The sequence below is a fragment of the Anomaloglossus baeobatrachus genome, chromosome 1 (genome assembly GCF_048569485.1).
Source record: "Anomaloglossus baeobatrachus isolate aAnoBae1 chromosome 1, aAnoBae1.hap1, whole genome shotgun sequence".
Taxonomy (NCBI): Eukaryota; Metazoa; Chordata; class Amphibia; order Anura; family Aromobatidae; genus Anomaloglossus; species Anomaloglossus baeobatrachus.
In genome coordinates, this window is record NC_134353.1 from 667,319,746 (window position 1) to 667,345,011 (window position 25,266).

The 25,266-nt window shown below is 40.1% G+C and overlaps 1 protein-coding gene across 3 annotated transcripts in view; it reads left to right on the plus strand.

Moving 5' to 3' along the window:
- Nucleotides 1-25,266, plus strand: part of ACACB (acetyl-CoA carboxylase beta) — a 352,023-nt gene that overhangs the window by 64,787 nt on the left and 261,970 nt on the right. The window contains exon 1 of one of the 3 annotated variants that reach the window (XM_075320036.1): nucleotides 12,730-12,814. The exons of the other annotated variants lie outside the window; for them this stretch is intronic. Within the exon in view, the coding sequence (XP_075176151.1) occupies nucleotides 12,771-12,814 (44 nt within the window). The 5' untranslated portion in view covers nucleotides 12,730-12,770. Of the gene's footprint in view, nucleotides 1-12,729; nucleotides 12,815-25,266 lie in introns of those variants that run through there. 3 annotated transcript variants of the gene reach the window in all.

Here is a 25,266-nt window from a genome sequence, read left to right on the forward strand (position 1 = left end):
GGAAGTAGACTTTTAAATGACTGCCAATTGGTAAATATTTAACAATGAGCGGTGATTTAATATTGCCAGACAGTTTATGTAAGCAGACCTTTGGACGTCTATTAGGCCACGTGCACACGGTGAGGATTTGGTGAGTTTTTTACCTCAGTATTTATAAGACAAAAATCAGGAGTGGGTGAATAATACAGAAGTGGTGCCTGTGTTTCTATTATACTTTACCTCTGATTGTTCTATTCTGGGTCTTGGGTAACAAACACTGATGTAAAAAACTCACCAAATACTCAACATGTGCACGTGGCCTTATGTTATATCCCCATCAATAGCATTTATTATTTCCATGCAAATAAGCTCCTTAATCATTGGCATGTAAATAGTCCTGGTGGTCTTTGCCAATCCCACTGGGCATTTTGACCGACCAAAAAGGAAAGGCTCTGAAAAATGAACACCTATTTTTTTTTTTTTAATACGAAAACACAAACAAAAGGATACAGCAGTCCTCTGTAAGAGCCTATGCATAAGCAAACAGTTCACAATTGCTGTTTTATTTGGAGATGCAGTTTTGTTTGTTTTTAGCACAGCCTTATTTGCCGGGGGTTTTTTTGTCCCCCCCCCATATGTTTTATTCATTGCTCTACCACTTGGGGTGACATTACAGGACAGCACCTATGAGTGCTAATGTAAACATATTGTCGAACTCATCTTAGTTGAGGCATACAAGGCTGTAATTATACCAACATATAATAGCCTACATAAACCAAATCAAGGGCACATAAAATTGCTCAAATAGAAAATGTATTAAATAATGTGCAAGTACATACATCACTCAATAAACTTTGTACATAGACTACAACTATTAGGATACAGGGGGAAGGACCGCACTACAAAGGGAGGCGGGAGGGAGAGCAGCGCATAGACATGTATACATTTTACGCTATATCAGCTTGTAATGGCTACACCTGATAAAGGGCAAACAGTGGTAGGAAGACAAGTATAAAGTGCATGAATCAAAACATCATAGATCAATATAGATCAGTATTACTGTACAGCTCAACTAGTCTCACAAACCACCTGCATGGAGAACTGATATCGGTAGTAATCAATACGTTGGTATAATGTGCCAGCCTCATAGACCTACATAGAAGGCGTTATGCCCATGTAATTACCTGTAGCCATATGTGTGTCCTATGCAGCACATCCCAAGCGCCTCTTCCACCTCAACGCGCGTTTCACTGCCTCTTGACAAAAACAGAAATGCAGTGAAACGCGCACCTTATACCAACGTATTGATTACTACCTATATCAGTTCTCCTTGCAGGTGGTTTGTGAGACTAGTTGAGCTGTACAGTAATACTGATCTATAGTGTTTAAACCATGCCTGGCTGGTTTACTGGAGCAGTATCTACCTGGAGAAAATGATGTTCTATTCTCCCTGCAGTTGCCCGCCTTCAGACATTGTGGTGGTGCAGTGAGCTGTAACGGTCACTATTCACTATACTGTGAGCAGCAAATATAATCACTCCCCAGCACTTTGATTGACAGCTAGCTCTGCAGCTTATGTGTGCAAAGCAGACTGTCAATGTAAGAATGATTACTGACCGCTCATTGTATAGCAAGTGGTTACCGTACGAGCTCTCTGCAGTGACCCTATTACTAGAGACAAGCTGCTGTAGTGAGAATGTAATTTAAAGGGCATGTTACCATGTTTTTGTACCTCAAACTGATACAATTCTTTGTTAAGTTGTTTTATCATTTCTTGTTTGGTTGTTTTATCATTTCTTGTTCGGTTGTTTTATCATTTCTTGTTCGGTTGTTTTATCATTTCTTGTTAGGTTGTTTTTATTATTTCTTGTTAAGTTGTTTTATCATTTCTTGTTAAGTTGTTTTATCATTTCTTGTTAGGTTGTTTTATCATTTCTTTATTCCATTGCAGAGAAATCTCAGTTCCAATTTGGCTTGACCCTGCACTTGTAGCCCTCCAGCCTCTCCGGCTCTTTCCCCTATTAATGACAAGTGAGAGAACTGTAAGTGCAGAGCCAAGCACCCTGCATGTGTGGCTCATTAGCATAAAAATATGAATAGGGATTTCTTTGCCATGGAATCAAGGATTGGTAAAACAAAGGTATGGCTTTATTTTGCATTACTGCACCCTAAAATAGATTAGATCAGTTTGGGGTACAAAATCCTACTGACAGGTTCCCTTTAAATGTCATCCTCCTCAGCTGCTGCTCTAGTAAGGCAAGCAACGCTATGTGCCTCCAGACTACCATGGTATCTGCAGGTAGATAGTGCTTTTGGAGGTGACAGGATCCCTTTAAAACAGCAGAAGATTTTCCATGTAGATGTAGGAAGGCAGCTGCACCTTCATCTTATCTACGGTTTATAACTTACCATGTAAGTAGCAGGGAGAACACCGATAACTAAAGTTTCAAAGGTGAGAGAAGGAAGAAGACTTCCATTCATATTCCTCAGGAGGCATCTGCACTTTATGTACTAAATCCTCAGCTATGGAGCCTGTATATGTTCTGGGGTAAGTCAGAGAGACGCTTTGTTTGCTAATCCTCTTGTTGTGCAGGGTCCCCTGTTTTCAGAATACCTTACAAAATAAGATTCTCCCTTCTGTTCTTTCTACAATACAATCACTGATTTCTCAATAAGAAACATTCGTAAATAAAGCCATGGTGGTGGGTTGATGAAAATAATCTTTCTTTAGGTTTATAGTTTTTGGTGAATTTTGGTGCTGTGTATTTTCTCTGCACAAAATGCCCAGCATCTTACACTTCCAGCAAGGGACCAGGGGCGTAACTACCGCGGTCGCAGAGGTCGCCATTGTGACCGGGCCCGGCTGCTTAGGGGCCCGCTCTGCAGAACACGCGGCCGCTATATATACAGATGCCGCCCCCCTGCCCGTTGTCATCAGCGGCGGCACGGGGCCCCCTCCTCTGTCATCGCGCACAGCAATGATGAAGCATAGAGCGGCGTTCCATGCTCCATACTTCTCCCCCTGTGCGCGGTGACGTCACTCCTGTGTGACTGCTCTGCTGAGAGCACAGGGCGCAGGACGGGAGGACAGTGATCGGAGCAGCAGGGGAACGGAGGACAGAGGTGAGGACGAAGCAGTGGTGAAATGAACAAGGTATTTTTTTTTTTTTTTAATCAAGGAGTACACGGTGGCCAGAGGCCTGGGGGTTCTGCATTATGCACAGGGAGGCCTGGTGGGAGTTCTGCATTATGCACAGGGAGGCCTGGTGGGGGTTTTGCATTATGCACAGGGAGGCCTGTGGGTGCTGTATTATACACAGGGAGGCCTGGTGGGGGCTGCATTATACACAGGGAGGCCTGGTAGAGGCTGCATTATACACAGGGAGGCCTGGTGGAGGCTGCATTATATACAGGGAGACCTGGGGGTTCTGCATTATACACAGAGGGGCTTGGTGGGGGCTGCATTACACATAGGGAGGCCTGGTGGAGGCTGCATTATACACAGGGAGGCCTGGTGGAGGCTGCATTATACACAGGGAGGCCTGGTAGAGGCTGCATTATACACAGGGAGGCCTAGTGGAATCTGCATTATACACAAGGAGGCCTGGTGGGGGCTGCATTATACACAGGGAGGCCTGGTGGGGGCTGCATTATACGCAGAGAGACCTGGTGGGGGCTGCATTATATATAGGGAGGCCTGGTGGGGGCTGCATTATACACAGGGTGGCCTGGTGGGCTGCATTATGCACTTGGAGGCTTGGTAGGGGCTGCATTACACACAGGGAGGCCTGGTGGGCGCTGCATTATACACAGGGAGGCCTGGTGGGGGCTTCATTATACAAAATGAAAGACACCTTATACATGGACTATAGGGGTGCATTTACATAGAGGAGTATGGGGTTGCATAATACAATATGATGGTTAATGGGGCTGCATTATAATACATATAGGACTATGGGGGCTACATTATAGTATATGGAGGCTACCTTATACATGGACAATGGGGGTGCATTTTAAAACATGGAGGCCTTTGTGGTGCAGTATAATCTATTGAGTGCTATGGGATGAATTATAATACATGGAGAACTATGGGAAATGCATTATAATACATGGAGGACTATGGAGGTGCATTCTAATATATGAAGGGTTATGTGGGACCCTTTATACTATATGGAAGGCTATATGGGTGCCATTACAGTATTTGGAGAACTATATACAAAGGGGGACAAAGATACAAGCATGGGATTCAAACGTTTTGTGCTGAGGGAAAAAGGCTCTTTCCCCCAGCACCCAGCTTTCCCATGCTCTGCTGTACATCTCTCAGGACCCAGCTTTCTCATGCTCTGATATAGGAAAGCTGGGTGCTGAGGTAAAGATGTATAGCAGAGCATGGAAAAGCTGGGTTCTGATGACAAGATGGATATCAGAACATAGGAAAGCTGGGTGCTGATAGAGGGTTTTTAGATCATGGGAAATCTGGGTGCTGAGGGTAAGAGCCAAGTGTCAGCGTGATTATCACATACCCTGAATGCCAGTGTTATCCCGTACCCCAATTGTCGGTGTACGTCGAGGGGAGCCGTGTCCGAACTTTGCACCGGGGCCCATCAATCTCTAGTTACGCCACTGCAAGGGACCATAAGATATCTATAAATCATGTACAATGTTCTTTTTTAAAATGTGTAAACTGACTTGCAGTGCGAGTTTCAAATCTACAGCATGGTGAGCGGAGGTTTGTGTACTAATTTTCCCCTTAGAATTGCATTAGATGCAAAATATCCACAGCTAAAAAATGCATATGTGTTTTCAGTGAGTTTCCACTGTAGAATCACACTAAAAACATATGTAATCTGCATTGACTGGATGAATAAATACAAGGAAGTATCAAAAACAAAGCAGATTTATTTAAAGCACCCCTTTCGCTTTTTTTTTTCCAGAGCCGGAGTGGTGTTTTAAAGGTAGTCCCCTTCCCCTGTCATATACTTACTATCTGGCATCTTCAACATTTACTGATAACATCTTGGGACAGAAACTTAGGACTGGCTGGAAGTCAGAAGATATCACTCACGATCCCAATGCAAGTCTATGAGAGCCGTAACAAGGCTCTTATAGACTTGTATTGAGTTGTTGTGACCTCCGTCTTGCTCCAAAAAACACAGGAGCTGCTGGCATAAATCGTCAAAGACTGACTGGTGTGGCGGTGATAAAAGTTGAAACTGCTGGAGGGAGAGTAGAATAGAGGGGTTAGGGGACTTAGATTTAAAGAACCAATAAAAAAAAGTTCTGGAGTAGTGTCTTAAAGGAAACCTGACATCTGATACATGCTGCCCAATCTGAAGTCAGGATGTATCAGACACTGGCTGTATGAACACAGACAGGTAGTTTCCCTCTGAAACGCTGCAGCATTTCAGGGAAAACATACATTTAATAACCAACTGGGACCAAGCCACGCTGTAGACCAGTCAGACGTCTGAATGGTCATCAAGGCTGCATGTAGTGGATGACCTGTGGTAGACAAGAGTAAGGAGACTGGAACCAGGATAGTGTGATCTGAAGTAATCAGCTGAGATAACAGAGTAAAGGACCTTGTTAGGTCCAGAGACCGACCTTCGAATTGGAGTGACCTACTTAGAAGGGTTCGGATAGGAGGACTTCTAGCAGTCTGGGTCTAAATGGCTTACAGCTTCTAAAGGTAACGGGTCAAAATGGAGAAGCACTCAAGACAAGAGACCGTCCTGAGCTAGAGTTCCCCAAGCATCTGAAAGCTTGAAACTTGAATTCCGCCATATTGGCAAAAGCCCCTCCTCTACAATGAGAAGCAGATGCGGAACTCCAGGGAGGGTTGAATGGTTTCCACGTTCTGCACTGTGGAGCTAAGCTTAGTTATGCTGATGTTAGCTAGAAGAGGAACATTCCAGATGCTTAAGGATACTCTGTGTAAGGGCGCAGTCACACTGCCATATGACTCGTTCCAGTATCGTATTCCAATGCTCGGACTGGCCAGCGGCTGTGTTGACCTGAATGTGGCAGCTACATAGAAATACAGGCTATCACGCTCGGGTCAGTACAAATGCCGGCCAGTCCGAGCTTTGTGATGCGATCATTGGGTGAGGCATACAGTCGTTTGACTGGCGCCCTTATTAATGTATGAGAAGTTGTGTAGCTGCTTAGCTGCTACCTGGTATGTGTAGTTGTCATCTATGGATTGTTAAGTAAAACTATGTTGGTTTTAAAGAACTGGTAGTCTCCGTTTCTGAATAACTTGTCATCTGGTCCTGGCCCTCCGAAACAATGCGGCATTGTAACCCCTCTCATTAAACAAGTCCACACACCTAGCTAGGACCCCATTTTTCATGTAGCGTGCCAAAGCATAAGAGAACCTCACCTTGCCTACAACTACTGTCTCGCGCCACGCTACAGTTCCATTCTTGTTTTTGGCTTACTAACACTGAAATACCCAACGTGTGCATGTGGCCTAAAATGCTGCATTACTGCGGCAAAAAACCTCAATGTGTAGTCATACCCTTTCACCCATAATTAGGGATGAGCAGACCCGTGTAAGTTCGGATTCGGCCGGACTTTAGTTAAAAGTTTGATTCGGGACACGAACTTGACCCCGGGCCCTGAACCCCATTATATGTCTATGGGGACTAGAACTTTGCTGCTGTAAAATGGTTGCAGTGAGGGCTAGGGGGCTGCAAAAGGAAGCAAAAAGGAGGTAATTGCCCTGCAAATCTGGATTTGGAATAAATAAAAAAAACAAAAAAATGGGCTCCCTCCTATTTTTGATAACCAGCACAGGTAAAGCAGACAACTGTGGGCTGTAACCTTTGGCTGGTTATCAAAAATAGAGGAGACACCACAATGTTTTTGTTTTTTTTTTCATCATTTAGCATGAGAAATTCTGTCAGTAACCTATGCAGCATCGTTCTAAGAACGTTTTCCATAGGAATCGATGAACGTTGTAGGACATTACTCTTTGGATTACGTTGGAACTTTCAAGATTTATTTTGATGTAATAAATTGGAGAATTAAGGAGTGTGGGTAGTTTAAATAAACTTTTTTTTTCTAGTGTATGTGTGTGTTTTAACTCTACACTTGGTGGGTTAGTAATGGGGGGTGTCTGAGAGACAGTTATTCATTACTAACCCCCTGGGCTGGATGCCAGCTGTCAAGTCACAGCTGACATCAACCCAAAAAGTATTACCCCGATTGGCACTGCACCAGGGCAATCAGGAAGAGACTGGTAAAGCTTCAGAATTGGCGCATTTAATGGACACGCCTCTTCTGGAGTGGCTGTGGGCTGCTATTTTTAGGCTGAGAGGGGCCCAATAACCATGGCCCTTCCCACCCTGATAATACCAGCCCTTAGCCGTCTGCTTTACCTTGGCTGGGAATCAAAGATCGGGGGGAGCCCATATTCTTTTATTTATTATTCACAGGAGCGTACAGTCATCTTCCGCATGCAGCGAAGCTTGTTGATTGGATGCACTGCAGCCTTTCAACAAACTTTATTACCGTAGCATACGAACAGCACACAAACTCTCAGTTTTTTTTTTACTTCTAATTCGAGCCATGGACATCCGGTATTCGCTCATAGCTACCCCTAATAATAACTTGAATAATTTATTCAATAAGCTTTTAGTGTGACATGTAAATAGTAAAAAAAGAACAAAAAGAAAAAAAAAACTGTTTTTTGTCTATATTTATTAAAAAAAACAAAACAAAAAACACCTTGATATAATATTCACCTAAAAAGAAAATCGAGCCGGAAAATACAATTTTTTTTCTGCAGAAAAATTTAATAACGGAGTACAAAAAATTATAATAATAATTCTGGCTGCTAAAATTGAAGGAAATATAATAATAGTTATTATTATTATTAATAATAATAATAATAATAATAATAATAATTAATAATAATATTCACCTAAAAAGAAAACCGAGCCAGAAAATACAATTTTTTTTCTGCAGAAAAATTGAATAACAGGGTAAAAAAAAAAAAATTCTGGCTGCTAAAATTGAAGGAAATATAATAATTAATAATAATAATAATAATATTTACCTAAAAAGAAAACCGAGCCGGAAAATACAATTTTTTTTCTGCAGAAAAATTGAATAACCGAGTAAAAAAAAATAATAATAATAATAATTCTGGCTGCTAAAACTGAAGGAAATATAATTATTAATAATAATAATAATAATAATAATAATAATAATATTCACCTAAAAAGAAAACCGAGCCGGAAAATACAATTTTTTTTTCTGCAGAAAAATTGAATAACCGAGTAAAAAAAACTAAAATAATAATAATAATTCTGGCTGCTAAAATTGAAGGAAATATAATGATAAATAATAATAATAATAATAATAATAATAATAATAATAATAATAATAATAATAATAATAATAATATTTACCTAAAAAGAAAACTGAGCCAGAAAATACAATTTTTTTTCTGCAGAAAAATTGAATAACCGAGTAAAAAAAAAATAATAATAATAATAATTCTGGCTGTTAAAATTGAAGGAAATATAATAATAATAATAATAATAATTAATTAATAATATTTACCTAAAAAGAAAACCGAGCCGGAAAATACAATTTTTTTTCTGCAGAAAAATTGAATAACTGAGTAAAAAAAAAATAAATAATAATAATAATTCTGGCTGCTAAAATTGAAGGAAATATAATAATTATTATTAATAATAATAATAATAATAATAATAATCATCATCATCACCTAAAAAGAAAACCGAGCCGGAAAATATAATTTTTTTTTCTGCAGAAAAATTGAATAACCGAGTAAAAAAAAAAAAAAAAATAATTCTGGCTGCTAAAATTGAAGGAAATATAATTATTATTATTAATAATAATAATAATAATAATAATAATAATAATAATAATAATAATAATATTCACCTAAAAAGAAAACCGAGCCGGAAAATACAATTTTTTTTCTGCAGAAAAATTGAATAACCGAGTAAAAAAAAAAAATAATTCTGGCCGCTAAAATTGAAGGAAATATAATTATTATTATTAATAATAATAATAATAATAATAATAATAATATTCACCTAAAAAGAAAACCTAGCCGGAAAATACAATTTTTTTTCTGCAGAAAAATTGAATAACCGAGTAACAAAAAAAAATAATAATAATTCTGGCTCCTAAAATTGAAGGAAATATAATAATAATAATAATAATAATTAATAATATTTACCTAAAAAGAAAAGCGAGCCGGAAAATACAATTTTTTTTCTGCAGAAAAATTGAATAACCGAGTAAAAAAAAATAATAATAATTCTGGCTGCTAAAATTGAAGGAAATATAATTATTAATAATAATAATAATAATAATAATAATAATAATAATAATAATAATATTCACCTAAAAAGAAAACCGAGCCGGAAAATACAATTTTTTTTTTCTGCAGAAAAATTGAATAACCGAGTAAAAAAAACTAAAATAATAATAATAATTTTGGCTGCTAAAAGTGAAGGAAATATAATGATAAATAATAATAATAATAATAATAATAATATTTACCTAAAAAGAAAACTGAGCCAGAAAATACAATTTTTTTTCTGCAGAAAAATTGAATAACAGAGTAAAAAAAAAAAATTCTGGCTGCTAAAATTGAAGGAAATATAATAATTAATAATAATAATAATATTTACCTAAAAAGAAAACCGAGCCGGAAAATACAATTTTTTTTCTGCAGAAAAATTGAATAACCGAGTAAAAAAAAATAATAATAATAATAATTCTGGCTGCTAAAATTGAAGGAAATATAATTATTAATAATAATAATAATAATAATAATAATATTCACCTAAAAAGAAAACCGAGCCGGAAAATACAGTTTTTTTTTCTGCAGAAAAATTGAATAACCGAGTAAAAAAAACTAAAATAATAATAATAATTCTGGCTGCTAAAATTGAAGGAAATATAATGATAAATAATAATAATAATAATAATAATAATAATAATAATAATAATAATAATAATAATATTTACCTAAAAAGAAAACTGAGCCAGAAAATACAATTTTTTTTCTGCAGAAAAATTGAATAACCGAGTAAAAAAAAAAAAATAATAATAATAATTCTGGCTGTTAAAATTGAAGGAAATATAATAATAATAATAATAATAATAATAATAATAATAATAATTAATTAATAATATTTACCTAAAAAGAAAACCGAGCCGGAAAATACAATTTTTTTTCTGCAGAAAAATTGAATAACTGAGTAAAAAAAAAATAAATAATAATAATAATTCTGGCTGCTAAAATTGAAGGAAATATAAGAATTATTATTAATAATAATAATAATAATAATAATAATCATCATCATTATCACCTAAAAAGAAAACCGAGCCGGAAAATATAATTTTTTTTCTGCAGAAAAATTGAATAACCGAGTAAAAAAAAAAAAATAAATAATTCTGGCTGCTAAAATTGAAGGAAATATAATTATTAATAATAATAATAATAATAATAATAATATTCACCTAAAAAGAAAACCGAGCCGGAAAATACAATTTTTTTTCTGCAGAAAAATTGAATAACCGAGTAAAAAAAAAAAAATAATTCTGGCCGCTAAAATTGAAGGAAATATAATTATTATTAATAATAATAATAATAATAATAATAATAATAATAATAATATTCACCTAAAAAGAAAACCGAGCCGGAAAATACAATTTTTTTTCTGCAGAAAAATTGAATAACAGAGTAAAAAAAAAAATAATTCTGGCTGCTAAAATTGAAGGAAATATAATAATTAATAATAATAATAATAATAATAATAATAATATTCACCTAAAAAGAAAACCGAGCCGGAAAATACAATTTTTTTTCTGCAGAAAAATTGAATAACCGAGTAACAAAAAAAAATAATAATAATTCTGGCTCCTAAAATTGAAGGAAATATAATAATAATAATAATAATAATAATTAATAATATTTACCTAAAAAGAAAAGCGAGCCGGAAAATACAATTTTTTTTCTGCAGAAAAATTGAATAACCGAGTAAAAAAAAATAATAATAATTCTGGCTGCTAAAATTGAAGGAAATATAATTAATAATAATAATAATAATAATAATAATATTCACCTAAAAAGAAAACCGAGCCGGAAAATACAATTTTTTTTTTCTGCAGAAAAATTGAATAACCGAGTAAAAAAAACTAAAATAATAATAATAATTCTGGCTGCTAAAAGTGAAGGAAATATAATGATAAATAATAATAATAATAATAATAATAATAATAATAAGAATATTTACCTAAAAAGAAAACTGAGCCAGAAAATACAATTTTTTTTCTGCAGAAAAATTGAATAACCGAGTAAAAAAAAAAAAATAATAATAATAATTCTGGCTGCTAAAATTGAAGGAAATATAATAATTATTAATAATAATAATAATAATAATCATCATCATCACCTAAAAAGAAAACCGAGCCGGAAAATATATTTTTTTTTCTGCAGAAAAATTGAATAACCGAGTAAAAAAAAAAAAAATAATAATTCTGGCTGCTAAAATTGAAGGAAATATAATTATTATTAATAATAATAATAATAATAATAATTATCTGTTGCCGCCATATCCATTTTTCCCCCATAGACTTCTATTAGCGCCGGATGGCCTTGCGTTCCATCCGGCTTTTGGCGGATATGTCGCATCAATTTTTTTCACCGGATCGTGCCTGATGCCAAAAAACTGATGTGTGAAAGCAGCCTCAGACTGCAGTTTTTCACATACACGTTCTATCTATATTTTCACGGTACGCGCTTCTTCATAAATCAGCAGCGTCTGACGAGTGGCTACGCCAGAAATCTCTCACACAGCGCAACACCTCGCCATGAAGTGGCTGAGCTATGGTGTCCCTGTCCTGCTTTGCCCCAGCTTCCCCCATTTTGTCAGAGCTTGTAGAAACTCAATGAAAACACCAAAAATCGCAAAATTTAGGCTCAACATCAAGTCACGACTTTTACGACACAATTCTGGCCGCTAAAATTGAAGGAAATATAATTATTATTAATAATAATAATAATAATAATAATAATAATAATAATAATAATAATAATATTCACCTAAAAAGAAAACCGAGCCGGAAAATACAATTTTTTTTCTGCAGAAAAATTGAATAACAGAGTAAAAAAAAAATAATTCTGGCTGCTAAAATTGAAGGAAATATAATAATTAATAATAATAATAATAATAATAATAATAATAATAATAATAATAATAATATTCACCTAAAAAGAAAACCGAGCCGGAAAATACAATTTTTTTTCTGCAGAAAAATTGAATAACCGAGTAAAAAAAATAATATTAATAATTCTGGCTGCTAAAATTAAAGTAAATATAATAATAATTATTAATAATAATAATAATAATAATAATAATATTCACCTAAAAAGAAAACCGAGCTGGAAAATACAATTTTTTTTCTGCAGAAAAATTGAATAACAGAGTAAAAAAATAAATAAAAAAATAATAATCCTGGCTGCTAAAATTGAAGGAAAAATAATAATTAATAGGGTATAGATGTGGTCCCACGCCGCTCAGTGAGCAGTCTAGCAGCGCCCCTTTCGGCCGTCCTCAGCAGTGCCCTTGCTCCGTTGTGTGGCTATGACAGCCAGTCTCACACGTCACCGCTAGAGGCCGCTAGTGAGTAGTAAGGAAATAGCTGGTGAGGAGAGGAGACTTGGGCAGGCGGTGTGAACTTGTTGGAGGGGGCGGAAGAGAAGGGGCAGGCTTGTGGGTACAGAGCCATGTTTCAGAATGGACAGACAGGACAGCAGCCGCTGGGTTCCCTGTATAAAGAGGTCAGTGGTGACGCTACATAAGTCTCCTGGGAGGGGGCGCACACGTGTCCGGCTACCTCCATTGTGCTGCACAGTCACACTGCAAGGGCACTGGGCTGCCTGCAAAACCTTCCGGGGCAGTGGGAACCAGTAACTATTGCAGTGCTGGAGCCCACGCACCAGGTCCTGACTGTGCACATGTATGGAGAATGGCATGAGGGCTCCATAGGGCACATGTTAGGGGCTCCTTCTCTAAGGGCTGCAGAGCTGATGTAACATTACACTGGAGAACTTCCCAAATATGTCCAGAGCATATATATGTATAGCAGCATCGCTGCCGTCCCCTAATATGTACCAGTGTGTATATATGTATAGCAGCATCGCTGCCGTCCCCTAATATGTACCAGTGTGTATATATGTATAGCAGCATCGCTGCCGTCCCCTAATATGTACCAGTGTGTATATATGTATAGCAGCATCGCTGCCGTCCCCTAATATGTACCAGTGTGTATATATGTATAGCAGCATCGCTGCCGTCCCCTAATATGTACCAGTGTGTATATATGTATAGCAGCATCGCTGCCGTCCCCTAATATGTACCAGTGTGTATATATGTATAGCAGCATCGCTGCCGTCCCCTAATATGTACCAGTGTGTATATATGTATAGCAGCATCGCTGCCGTCCCCTAATATGTACCAGTGTGTATATATGTATAGCAGCATCGCTGCCGTCCCCTAATATGTACCAGTGTGTATATATGTATAGCAGCATCGCTGCCGTCCCCTAATATGTACCAGTGTGTATATATGTATAGCAGCATCGCTGCCGTCCCCTAATATGTACCAGTGTGTATATATGTATAGCAGCATCGCTGCCGTCCCCTAATATGTACCAGTGTGTATATATGTATAGCAGCATCGCTGCCGTCCCCTAATATGTACCAGTGTGTATATATGTATAGCAGCATCGCTGCCGTCCCCTAATATGTACCAGTGTGTATATATGTATAGCAGCATCGCTGCCGTCCCCTAATATGTACCAGTGTGTATATATGTATAGCAGCATCGCTGCCGTCCCCTAATATGTACCAGTGTGTATATATGTATAGCAGCATCGCTGCCGTCCCCTAATATGTACCAGTGTGTATATATGTATAGCAGCATCGCTGCCGTCCCCTAATATGTACCAGTGTGTATATATGTATAGCAGCATCGCTGCCGTCCCCTAATATGTACCAGTGTGTATATATGTATAGCAGCATCGCTGCCGTCCCCTAATATGTACCAGTGTGTATATATGTATAGCAGCATCGCTGCCGTCCCCTAATATGTACCAGTGTGTATATATGTATAGCAGCATCGCTGCCGTCCCCTAATATGTACCAGTGTGTATATATGTATAGCAGCATCGCTGCCGTCCCCTAATATGTACCAGTGTGTATATATGTATAGCAGCATCGCTGCCGTCCCCTAATATGTACCAGTGTGTATATATGTATAGCAGCATCGCTGCCGTCCCCTAATATGTACCAGTGTGTATATATGTATAGCAGCATCGCTGCCGTCCCCTAATATGTACCAGTGTGTATATATGTATAGCAGCATCGCTGCCGTCCCCTAATATGTACCAGTGTGTATATATGTATAGCAGCATCGCTGCCGTCCCCTAATATGTACCAGTGTGTATACATGTATAGCAGCATCGCTGCCGTCCCCTAATATGTACTAGTGTGTATATATGTATAGCAGCATCGCTGCCGTCCCCTAATATGTACCAGTGTGTATATATGTATAGCAGCATCGCTGCCGTCCCCTAATATGTACCAGTGTGTATACATGTATAGCAGCATCGCTGCCGTCCCCTAATATGTACCAGTGTGTATATATGTATAGCAGCATCGCTGCCGTCCCCTAATATGTACCAGTGTGTATATATGTATAGCAGCATCGCTGCCGTCCCCTAATATGTACCAGTGTGTATACATGTATAGCAGCATCGCTGCCGTCCCCTAATATGTACCAGTGTGTATATATGTATAGCAGCATCGCTGCCGTCCCCTAATATGTACCAGTGTGTATACATGTATAGCAGCATCGCTGCCGTCCCCTAATATGTACCAGTGTGTATATATGTATAGCAGCATCGCTGCCGTCCCCTAATATGTACCAGTGTGTATATGTACCTGTGCCCCACACCGTGACTTTAGATGCTGCACTTCTTTAGAATAGAGAATGTAAAGCATGCCCCTGCAGATGCCTCAGACCGGAGCTTCCTTTGTCGTATCTGACTTCTATTAGAAAGAAATTGTTTCTGTAATGTGTCGATTTGGTGTATTCTGCCCCTCGGGAAATGGAAACCGATAGCAAACGTAGCGTAAGGAACGTTTCTTACATTCAACCGAAAGTGGTGGGAGATGGTCCACAGAGCGCCAGAAAGACGGGACTCCCAGAATGTGTGCATGAGATGAAGGGACATAAGGCCTCGTTCAGACAGCTTTCACACATCATCAGCCACAATCCGGCAAAAACCTGAAAAAACGGATCCGGCGTCTGTTGCCGCCATATCCATTTTTTCCCCCATAGACTTCTATTAGCGCCGGATGGCCTTGCGTTCCATCCGGCTTTTGGCGGATATGTCGCATCAATTTTTTTCACCGGATCGTGCCTGATGCCAAAAAACTGATGTGTGAAAGCAGCCTCAGACTGCAGTTTTTCACATACACGTTCTATCTATATTTTCACGGTACGCGCTTCTTCATAAATCAGCAGCGTCTGACGAGTGGCTACGCCAGAAATCTCTCACACAGCGCAACACCTCGCCATGAAGTGGCTGAGCTATGGTGTCCCTGTCCTGCTTTGCCCCAGCTTCCCCCATTTTGTCAGAGCTTGTAGAAACTCAATGAAAACACCAAAAATCGCAAAATTTAGGCTCAACATCAAGTCACGACTTTTACGACACAATTCTGGCCTGAAAACGTTGTTAACTCAGACCCTCCATGTGATGCCGGCTCGTGTCACATCCACAGGGGTGTGATAACACGGAAAGAGGACCAACTAGTCTGAGGACACCATGCCCCTGCGACTAATCAAGGCCTAATTAGCATAGAACAGTGATGGTTATATAAGTACCATAGCTTTTTTTTGAACATTCACATTAGTTAATAGCATTATATAGGGCTGGTTAGGCAGGGAATTTGGGCATACAGGTATCAATGCTGCTGGCTTGGAGTGCAAAGGGGACCTAACAGGTTTAACTCACATTATCCAGGGCGATATGTGTTAAGGTGTATGTGTATGTAGGTACAGTTGGCCCTCACATTATCCGGGGGGGCGATATGTGTTTAGGTGTATATACAGTCTATCACAAAAGTGAGTACACTGCTCACATTTTTGTAAATATTTTATATCTTTTCATGGGACAACACTGAAGATCTGACACTTTAATACAATGTAAAGTAATCCGTGTACAGCCTGTATAAGACCTAGGACACACGGTGAGTAAAATCGCATTCCACTCAGACCAATGTTACTCTATTGTGCCATTCCCATCTGCGATTTTTTTTTTTTCCTCAGCCCTAATCGGACTTGCATGACAAGTGACAGTTCACTTGTACCCAAACAAGTCTATGGGTGCAAGTGAAACATAGGACTGCACTCAAATGACACCGGAGTGCAGTGTGATAATCCTATCAGCTGACAATGGAGGCGATGGGGAGATTAATCCCCCCCTCTCCTCCGCAACTGTGATCTGATTGCAGAATCAAATCACAGTCGCATGACACTCGGTTCACTCTGATGCAATACGCTTCTGTGGCCTCAGCCTAATGCCTAGGACATACGGCGAGAAAAACAGTGCTAGTGGAATGCGAAGTCGCATTCCACTCGTACCAATATTACTCTATGGGGCAGCAAACATGACCGATTATTTTCTCAGCCCTAATCGGACCGAGAAAACAGTTGCAGCATGCTGCGAGCGGAATGCGATCCTGTTCCACTCGCACCCATGCAAGTCTATGGGGCGAGAGAAACATTGCACTGCACTCGCAGTACACCGGTGTACCGCGAGAGCAGTGTGATTCTCGCATCAGCTGGCAACAGAGGAGTTAGGGAGATAAAGCCCTCCCCACCGCAGCGCCGGCCCTCCCCTCTGCAGGACCGCCCCCCCCCCTCTGCAGGACCGCCCCCCCCCTCCGCAACTGTGGTCTGATCACAAGATTGGACCACAGTCGCATAACACTCGCATGACACTGCTGCGAGAGTGAGCAGAGTCTCATGTGAGGACTCGCACATAACGCCGTGTGTCCTCGGCATAAGGCCCCTTTCACACGTCAGTGATTCTGGTACGTTTGTGCTTTTTTTTTTTTTTTTAAACATACCAGAATCACTGACATACACAGACCCATTATAATCAATGGGTCTGCTCACACATCAGTGATTTTTCACTGACCGTGTCTCCGTGCAGCGTACACACGTGTCCGTGTTTGCTGCACGGAGACATGTCCATTTTTTTCTGGCATCACTGATATCCCACGGACCACGCAGTGGTGTGATCCGTGAAACACGTGCCAGAAAAAAACATGCATGTAAAATAAAAATCATTTTTACTCACCCGGCTCCAGCGACTCTCTCTGCAGCCCGTTCTGCCTGCTGCTTCTGAGCCGGCTCATTACTGTCGCGCATATTCATTATGCACAACACAGCCGACCCGGAAGCAGCTGCTGCGGGGGTCAGCGCCGGCCGGATGCTGCACCGCGGGAGTGTTCAGCACCATGGAGAGCGGGAGCGGGCACAGGTGAGTTGATCGCTAAATGCAATCACGGGCCACGGAGAACGGAGCCCGGATTGCACTTAGACAACCCACGTGTGCCGTGAATCACGGCACACGCAGGGACATGTGCGTGTTTTACACGCCAGTGAAAAACGTCACTGTTTTTCACTGACGTGTGAAACGGGCCTAACAGTGTATATTTGGTGTGCCCTCTAAATAGCTCAACACTCGGCCATTCATTTCTAAACCACTGGCAACAAAAGGGAGTACACCCCTAGGTGAATATGTTGACGTTGTTTGGGTGTATATTAGTGATGAAGGAGCACTACCATGCTCGGGTGCTTGGTACTTGTAGTTTAGGTATAGTTGACCCTTTCTCACATTATATAGGGAGGTATGTAGTTAAATTTCAACTTAGTTGCAAATTAGCCGAACAGTGGTACAAAGACACATTCCACAGCATCGTGGCAATCGTAAATTCAGGCTCAACCGCTAATAGTAGGTGCTTAAAGGTAAAGGATACTGTAAATGACAATATATAACCCCAGCACTCAAAAGGAATTAAATGGTCAAAAAATTTTGATGCAAATGAATTTATTAAATATTAGACAGACTGCAACGTGAACCTCAACAAGAGCAACACCAGCGACGTTTTGCTGCTGCCATAACCTCTGCCATTGCTGTGCTCCACAGGCCATCCCTGCAGGCGTTTACTCACCTCCCCTTATGTTATTTGCACTCCCAGCAAGTGAACACATTCTGCAAATGTGAAGAACCTGACTTCTATTCTCCCATTTAGGTTGTCCATTGTGACCCACGTGTTCCTGTTCTTGTACATGATGCAACCACCTTGAGAAAGGCTCTATGCCGAAACGTCGGTGGTGTTGCTCTTGTTGAGGTTCACTTTGCAGTCTGTCTAATATTTAATAAATTCATTTGCATCAAAATTTTTTGACCATTTAATTCCTTTTGAGTGCTGGGGTTATATATTGCCATTTACATTCCACAGCATTGGCCATGAACACTAAGGCTGCTTTTACACTTGCGTTGTTTTGCATCAGTTGCAATCCGTCACCTTGAGGAATTACAGTATCCTGCAAAATATTTTTGAAGGTTTCCGTTTTTTCCCCATAGACTTGTATGGACGAGGGATTGCGACTGATGACGCTGCGTTGCATCTGCTGCATGACGGATCAGTCTTGGAACGACTGACCATCGGGAGGCAGGAATGCAGCATGTAACGTTTTTTGAGCGGTGGAATCCGGTTTTTTTTCACTGCGCATGCTCAGCTTGTGTTTAATCATTGAAATCAATGTCTCTTTCTCGACGGCCGAAAGATCAGCTGATTGCCCGGCGGCCAGCTATTGTAAACGATCAGCTGATCGGCCGGCTTTTGTGAACGATCAGCTGATCGCCCGGCGGCCGGCTTTTGTGAACGATCAGCTGATCGCCCGGCGGCCAACTTTTGTGAACGATCAGCTGATCGCCCGGCGGCCGGGTTTTGTGAACGATCAGCTGATCGCCCGGCTTTTGTGAACGATCAGCTGATCGCCCGGCGGCTGGCTTTTGTGAATGATCAGCTGATCGCCCGGCGGCTGGCTTTTGTGAATGATCAGCTGATCGCCCGGCGGCTGGCTTTTGTGAATGATCAGCTGATTGACTGGCGGTTGGCTACTGTGAACGATCAGCTGATCACCCGGCTGCCGGTAAAACACTTAAAAACCCCCCAAAACCACGGATTGTTGTTTTGCAGCATCAGTCACATCAGTTGTGCCACTATCTGCAACGCATCCATTGCATCAGTCACACAACTGATTGTGACGGATGCAAAATAACGCAAATGTGGAAGCAGCCTTAGAAACCGTAAGGATATTCTGCAGAAATGACAGATGTCTCGGGCATCTTGAAGCGTTTCAGAGGTACATGTATCATGCTATAATGAGAACAATGGCCGCTATTTACCTGCTCTGTTTTTGTTCAGTGCTCAGATGAATGGTCAGCAGTATGCCATTGCCGCTCTTAGGTTAGGACTTGCAGTGAAAAGCTATTATTATATTTGTACTGCCCTATGGCTAAAGGTTTCCTGATTGTTGTTAAACTCAACTCTGTTGTACGCTACGAGCAAAAGATACATTTACCACCTCGTGCAGCTGATTGGCATTATACATGCTGGTTTTGGTAGTGATGCACATTGCGATTACAGCAGTTTATCATTTTTACAGCACACACTGGTCCTTGGTAATATTAAACAAAAAAAAAAAGTATTCAACTTATTATTATTCAAAACTTCATATAACTAGGAAAGTAATGGAGATTTCACTGTACAGAACACAAGACTGACGAACACACTTTTTTTTTTGCAGTGTACATTTCTTACAGCCGGATGGTGCTTATGGTAGACACCATCCATTCAGAGAGTGCCACTGTCTGATATATAACTCTTGATCGTATATGCCAAACAGTAGCCAAAACTTATAAATGTACGTACTCTTACAAGGTCACCTACTGACTTAGCAGATGATTCTTAGGGAGCTGCCATATGTAATGTGTTTAAAGACAGACAAATTTGTCATGAAAAAAATGTTGTTTTTTTTCTATGTTATAGGATACCTTTTAGTTAATAAACTTGCACTATGTTTCATTGTACAATCTTCATTTCTTCTTTCATCTTTAGCATCCCAATATACAGTTTGTAGCCTATTTCTAGTTTCAGATATTTCCTCTTGTGGGAGTGTCTCTTTCAGTAATACATGCTGGATGTGAGCTTTGTGTGTATTCACAGTGCTGCATTTTTCTTTAGCTCATATATCATCACAGCTTCTGTCCTGCCCTAAAGTCCTCTTCGTGTTTTTTCGTTTTTTATAGTTTGTGTTTTCTACCCTCCCAGAGACTGTACATGCTTCTCTCTCCATTGTAGAGATCTTTGTACAACCCCTCTTTGTGCTGTTGTTTCTACCATTGCGAGAAGGAAGGTATAGAGAAGAGGATCAGAACTGAGACGAAGTGCTGACAGAGTTGTAACAATTTTGCAGATAATTCAGCTAGATAAAGGATTTACAGACACTGTAGCAACAAAATGGTAAAACATCTTTAAAGGGAACCTGTCATCAGAAATTTTGCACTAAACCTAAAAGATTCCCCCTCTGCAGCTCCTGGGCTGCATTCTAGCAATGTTCCTGTTGTTTATGTGCCCCCTTTCTGACCAAAATAAAGACTTTGTAAAGTGGTACCTTTTTGTATTCAGATCTTGATAATGGTACACAGGGGCGGGCTCTCTGGTGTCCGTTAGTCTGCCTCCCTGTCGCTTTAGGCTGTCCCTCATCGCGCAATTTCAAAGAGGTGACGTGAGTTAAGCTGGCCAGCGCTTGCGCAGAACGGTGGAGGCGGCCGTGAAAGCGTGACCACGAGATTATGGGCGGGTACTTGCTGATGAAAGTCACATCGCTGCCCATAATTTCGCGCATGCGCAACACGTCACCATGTGCAGTGTGACCGCTGGTGACGTGTTGCGCATGCGCGAGATTATGGGCGGCCATAATCTCACGCATGCGCTGTGCCACTCTCGTGGGACTGCAATGTGCAGTGTGACCGCTGGTGACGTGTTGCACATGCGCGAGATTATGGGCGGCCATAATCTCGCGCATGCGCTGTGCCACTCTCGTGGGACTGCAATGTGCAGTGTGACCGCTGGTGACGTGTTGCGCATGCGCGAGATTATGGGCGGCGCTGTGATTTTCATCAGCAAGTATCCGCCCATAATCTCGTGCACGAGCTTTCACGGCTGCCTCCACCGTTCTGCGCAAGCGCTGGCCAGCTTACCTCACGTCACCTCTTTGAAATTGCGCGATGGGGGACGGCCTAAAGCGACAGGAGGCAGACTAACGGACACCAGAGAGCCCGCCCCCGTGTACCATTAGCAAGATCTGAATACAAAAAGGTACCACTTTACAAAGTCTTTATTTTGGTCAGAAAGGGGGCACATAAAGAACAGGAACCTTGCTAGAATGCAGCCCAGGAGCTGCAGAGGGGGAATCTTTTAGGTTTAGTGCAAAATTTCTGATGACAGGTTCCCTTTAATCTGTTCAGGAGCCACAGATTACTGAAGTTGATGATAGGCCAGGTCCTGCAAATGTATTGACATCAACTTTTCTAGTGGCAGATGTAAAAAGCTACAATTAGTGATGAGCGAGCCCTACCATGCTCGGGTGCTCAGTACTCATAACGAGCAGTTATTTTGATGCTCGGATGGGCGACACTGGAATACCCAAGTATACTGGAAGTCCATGGGGGACTCCAGCATTTCTCTGGAAAATTTCCTGTAAAAATACTCGAGTCCCTATGGACTTCCATTACACTCAGGTACTCAAGTGGAGCCCATCTGAGAATCCAACTGCTGGTTACGAGTACTGAGCACCCGAGCATGGTAGTGCGCGCTCATCACTAATTAATAAAATACTGCAGATAAAAATTTTAATTAATTTCGGGGGCACATTTTTTAAAAATGGATGCAGTCATTTGAGGTAGGTATGGAGTTTAAAATGGTGAAAACATTTGAGCTATCCGGGTAACCACACAGCACCCGAAGAGTATTGTGCATGGTTTCTATTCTGATTAACAGGACCAATGCATGATGCTCTCCAGCGGCTGGATGGTTGGCTCTGCAACTATACCTTCCAGCTTACATTATGGTCCCCACACTCCAGAGACCGAGCATAAGGCCTTGGTTCCACTTGAGATCCGCCTCCGATGTGAGAGCATCAGACATGACATGCTAATGACCCTCAGCTCGGGCTCTGCTGCAAGCGTGAGCCGAGTGTCATGCGACTCTGATCCGATCTTGCGATTGAATCACAGCTGTGGAGAACAGGGCTGTGGAGTCGGAGTCGGAGTCGTGGAGTCGGAGTCGGAGCTCATTTTGGTGGAGTCGGAGTCGGAGTCGGTATAAAATGCACCGACTCCGACTCCTAAAATATATAATAAATTGGGGACAGGAGTGCAATGCAGAATGTGCTGAATATTTTACTAAATAACAACATTTAGTATAATGCTTATATTTAAGTGAAAAATTTATTGTAGTACAATGTGAACATCAGACATTTAATTGTTTTTATGATACAATAATCAAGATATTTGGATAGAACATAAAATATTTATTGGAATACAACTTTAGAACACAAAAAAACTAATAAATTGTAAATATGTAATATATATAATATATATATATATATATATACAGTGTATATACACACACACAAGATATATATGTAATCTACTGTATATTACATAGTGTATTACATATTTACAATTTATTACAGTTTTTTGTGTTCTAAAGTTGTATTCCAATAAATATATTTTATGTTCTATCCAAATATCTTGATTATTGTATCATAAAAATTATTAAATGTCTGATGTTCACATACACATATTCATGTACTACAATAAATTTTTCACCTAACTATAAGCAATATATGTAGGAGCCGGAGTCGGAGTCGGTGCAAGAGAATTTGAGGAGTCGGAGTCGGAGTCGAAGGTTTGGCTTACCGACTCCACAGCCCTGGTGGAGAAGAGGGAGAGAGAACTTTCTTGATCTTCTCCCCGGCCTGACTCTGCGTATATCGCCCTGCACTCAGATGACAGAGTGCAGTCCGATGTTTAACACTCTTGCATAGACTTGTATGGGTGCATGTGAGCCAAGACTCTGCCAAACACATCATGATGGGATGCTTTTCTCATGCCGATATGGACACTGCCTGATTAACACTGGTGCGAGTGCAATCCGATGTTTTATCGGATTGCACTCGTTGGTGTTAATGGACCTGAGCCCTAAGGTTAATAAAGAAGGGACTCTTTAAGAATAGAGATGCTGCATGTTTTACTGAGGAAATGCTGCATATACACTACAGTTCAAAAGCTTAGGATCACTTAGATATTTCCTTATTTTTTAAAGAAAAGCACTTTTTTTTCAATGAAGCTAACATTAAATGAAACAGAAATACACTTCATACATTGTTAATGTGGTAAATGACTATTCTAGCTGCAAACGTCTGGTTTTGAATGCAATGTCTACATAGGTGTGTAGAGGGCCATTTCCAACAACCACCACTCCAGTGTTCTAATGGTACATTGTGTTTGCGAAGTGTGTTAGAAGGCTAATGGATGTTTAGAAATCCCTTGAAAACCCTTGTGCAAGTATGTTAGCACAGCTGAAAATAGTTTTGTTGATTAGAGAAGCTATAAAACTGACCTAAATTTGAGCTAGTTGAGAATCTGGAGCATTACATTTGTTGGTTCCATTAAACTCTCAAAATAGCCAGAAAAAGAGAACTTTCATGCGAAACTCGACAGTTTTCTTGTTCTTAGAAATGAAGGACATTCCATGCGAGAAATTACCAAGAAACTAAAGGTTTCCTACAACGGTGTGTACTACTCCCTTCAGAGAAGAGCACAAACAGGCTCTAACCAGAGTAGAAAGAGAAGTGGGAGGCCCCGCTGTACAATTGTGCAACAAGACAAGTACATTAAAGTCTCTAGTTTGAGAAATCGATGCCTCACAGGTCTTCAACTGGCAGCTTCTTTAAATAGTACCCGCAAAACGCCAGTGTCAACGTCTACAGTGAAGAGGCGACTTCGGGATGCTAGCCTTCAGGGCATAGTGACAAAGAAAAATCCATATCTGAGACTGGCTAATAAAAGGAAAAGAATAATATGGGCAAAAGAACACAGACATTGGACAGAGGAAGATTGGAAAAAAGTGTTATGGACAGACGAATCGAAGTTTGAGGTGTTTGGATCACACAGAAGAACATTTGTGAGATGCAGAACTACTGAAAAGATGCTGGAAGAGTGCCTGACGCCATCTGCCAAGCATGGTGGAGGTATTGTAATTGTCTGGGGTTGCTTTGGTGCTGGTAAAGTGGGAGATTTGTACAAGGTAAAAGGGATTTTGAATAAGGAAGGCTATCACTCCATTTTGCAACGCCATGCCATACCCTGTGGACAGCGCTTGATTGGAGCCAGTTTCATCCTACAACAGGACAATGACCCAAAGCACACCTCCAAATTATGCATGAGCTATTTAGGGAAGAAGCAGGCATCTGGTAATCTATCTGTAATGGAGTGCCCAGCCCAGTCACCAGATCTCAACCATATTGAGCTGTTGTGGGAGCAGCTTGACCATATGGTACGCAAAAAGTGCCCATCAAGCCAATCCAACAAGTGGGAGGGTCTTCTGGAAGCATGGGGTGAAATCTCCAGATTAACTCATCAGATCAACAGCTAGAATGCCAAAGGTCTGCAAAGCTGGAATTACTGCAAGGGAGCGTTCTGTGACCAAAGCAAAGTGTGAAGGAGAAAATTATTATTTCAAGTAAAAATCATTATTTCTAACCTCGTCAATGTCTGGATTATATTGTCTATTCAAATGAAAGTCACTGGTGCTCAAGTGAAAAATATATTTAAGCATATACAGGTAACCACTATATATTTCAATCACTTACATTATGTAATTGTATATGAATGTTAGCGTGTTAGGTATATATTTTTCTCTATTTTCTATTCATTATGCAACTCATTTGATAAATAAAAGTATGATTTTCATGGAAAAGACAAAATTATCTAGGTGACCCCAAACTTTTGAACTGTAATGTTTTGTTTGCATGTTTGTTGCATGTTATCCAACTATTTTTTTCCATTTTTTTTTTTTTT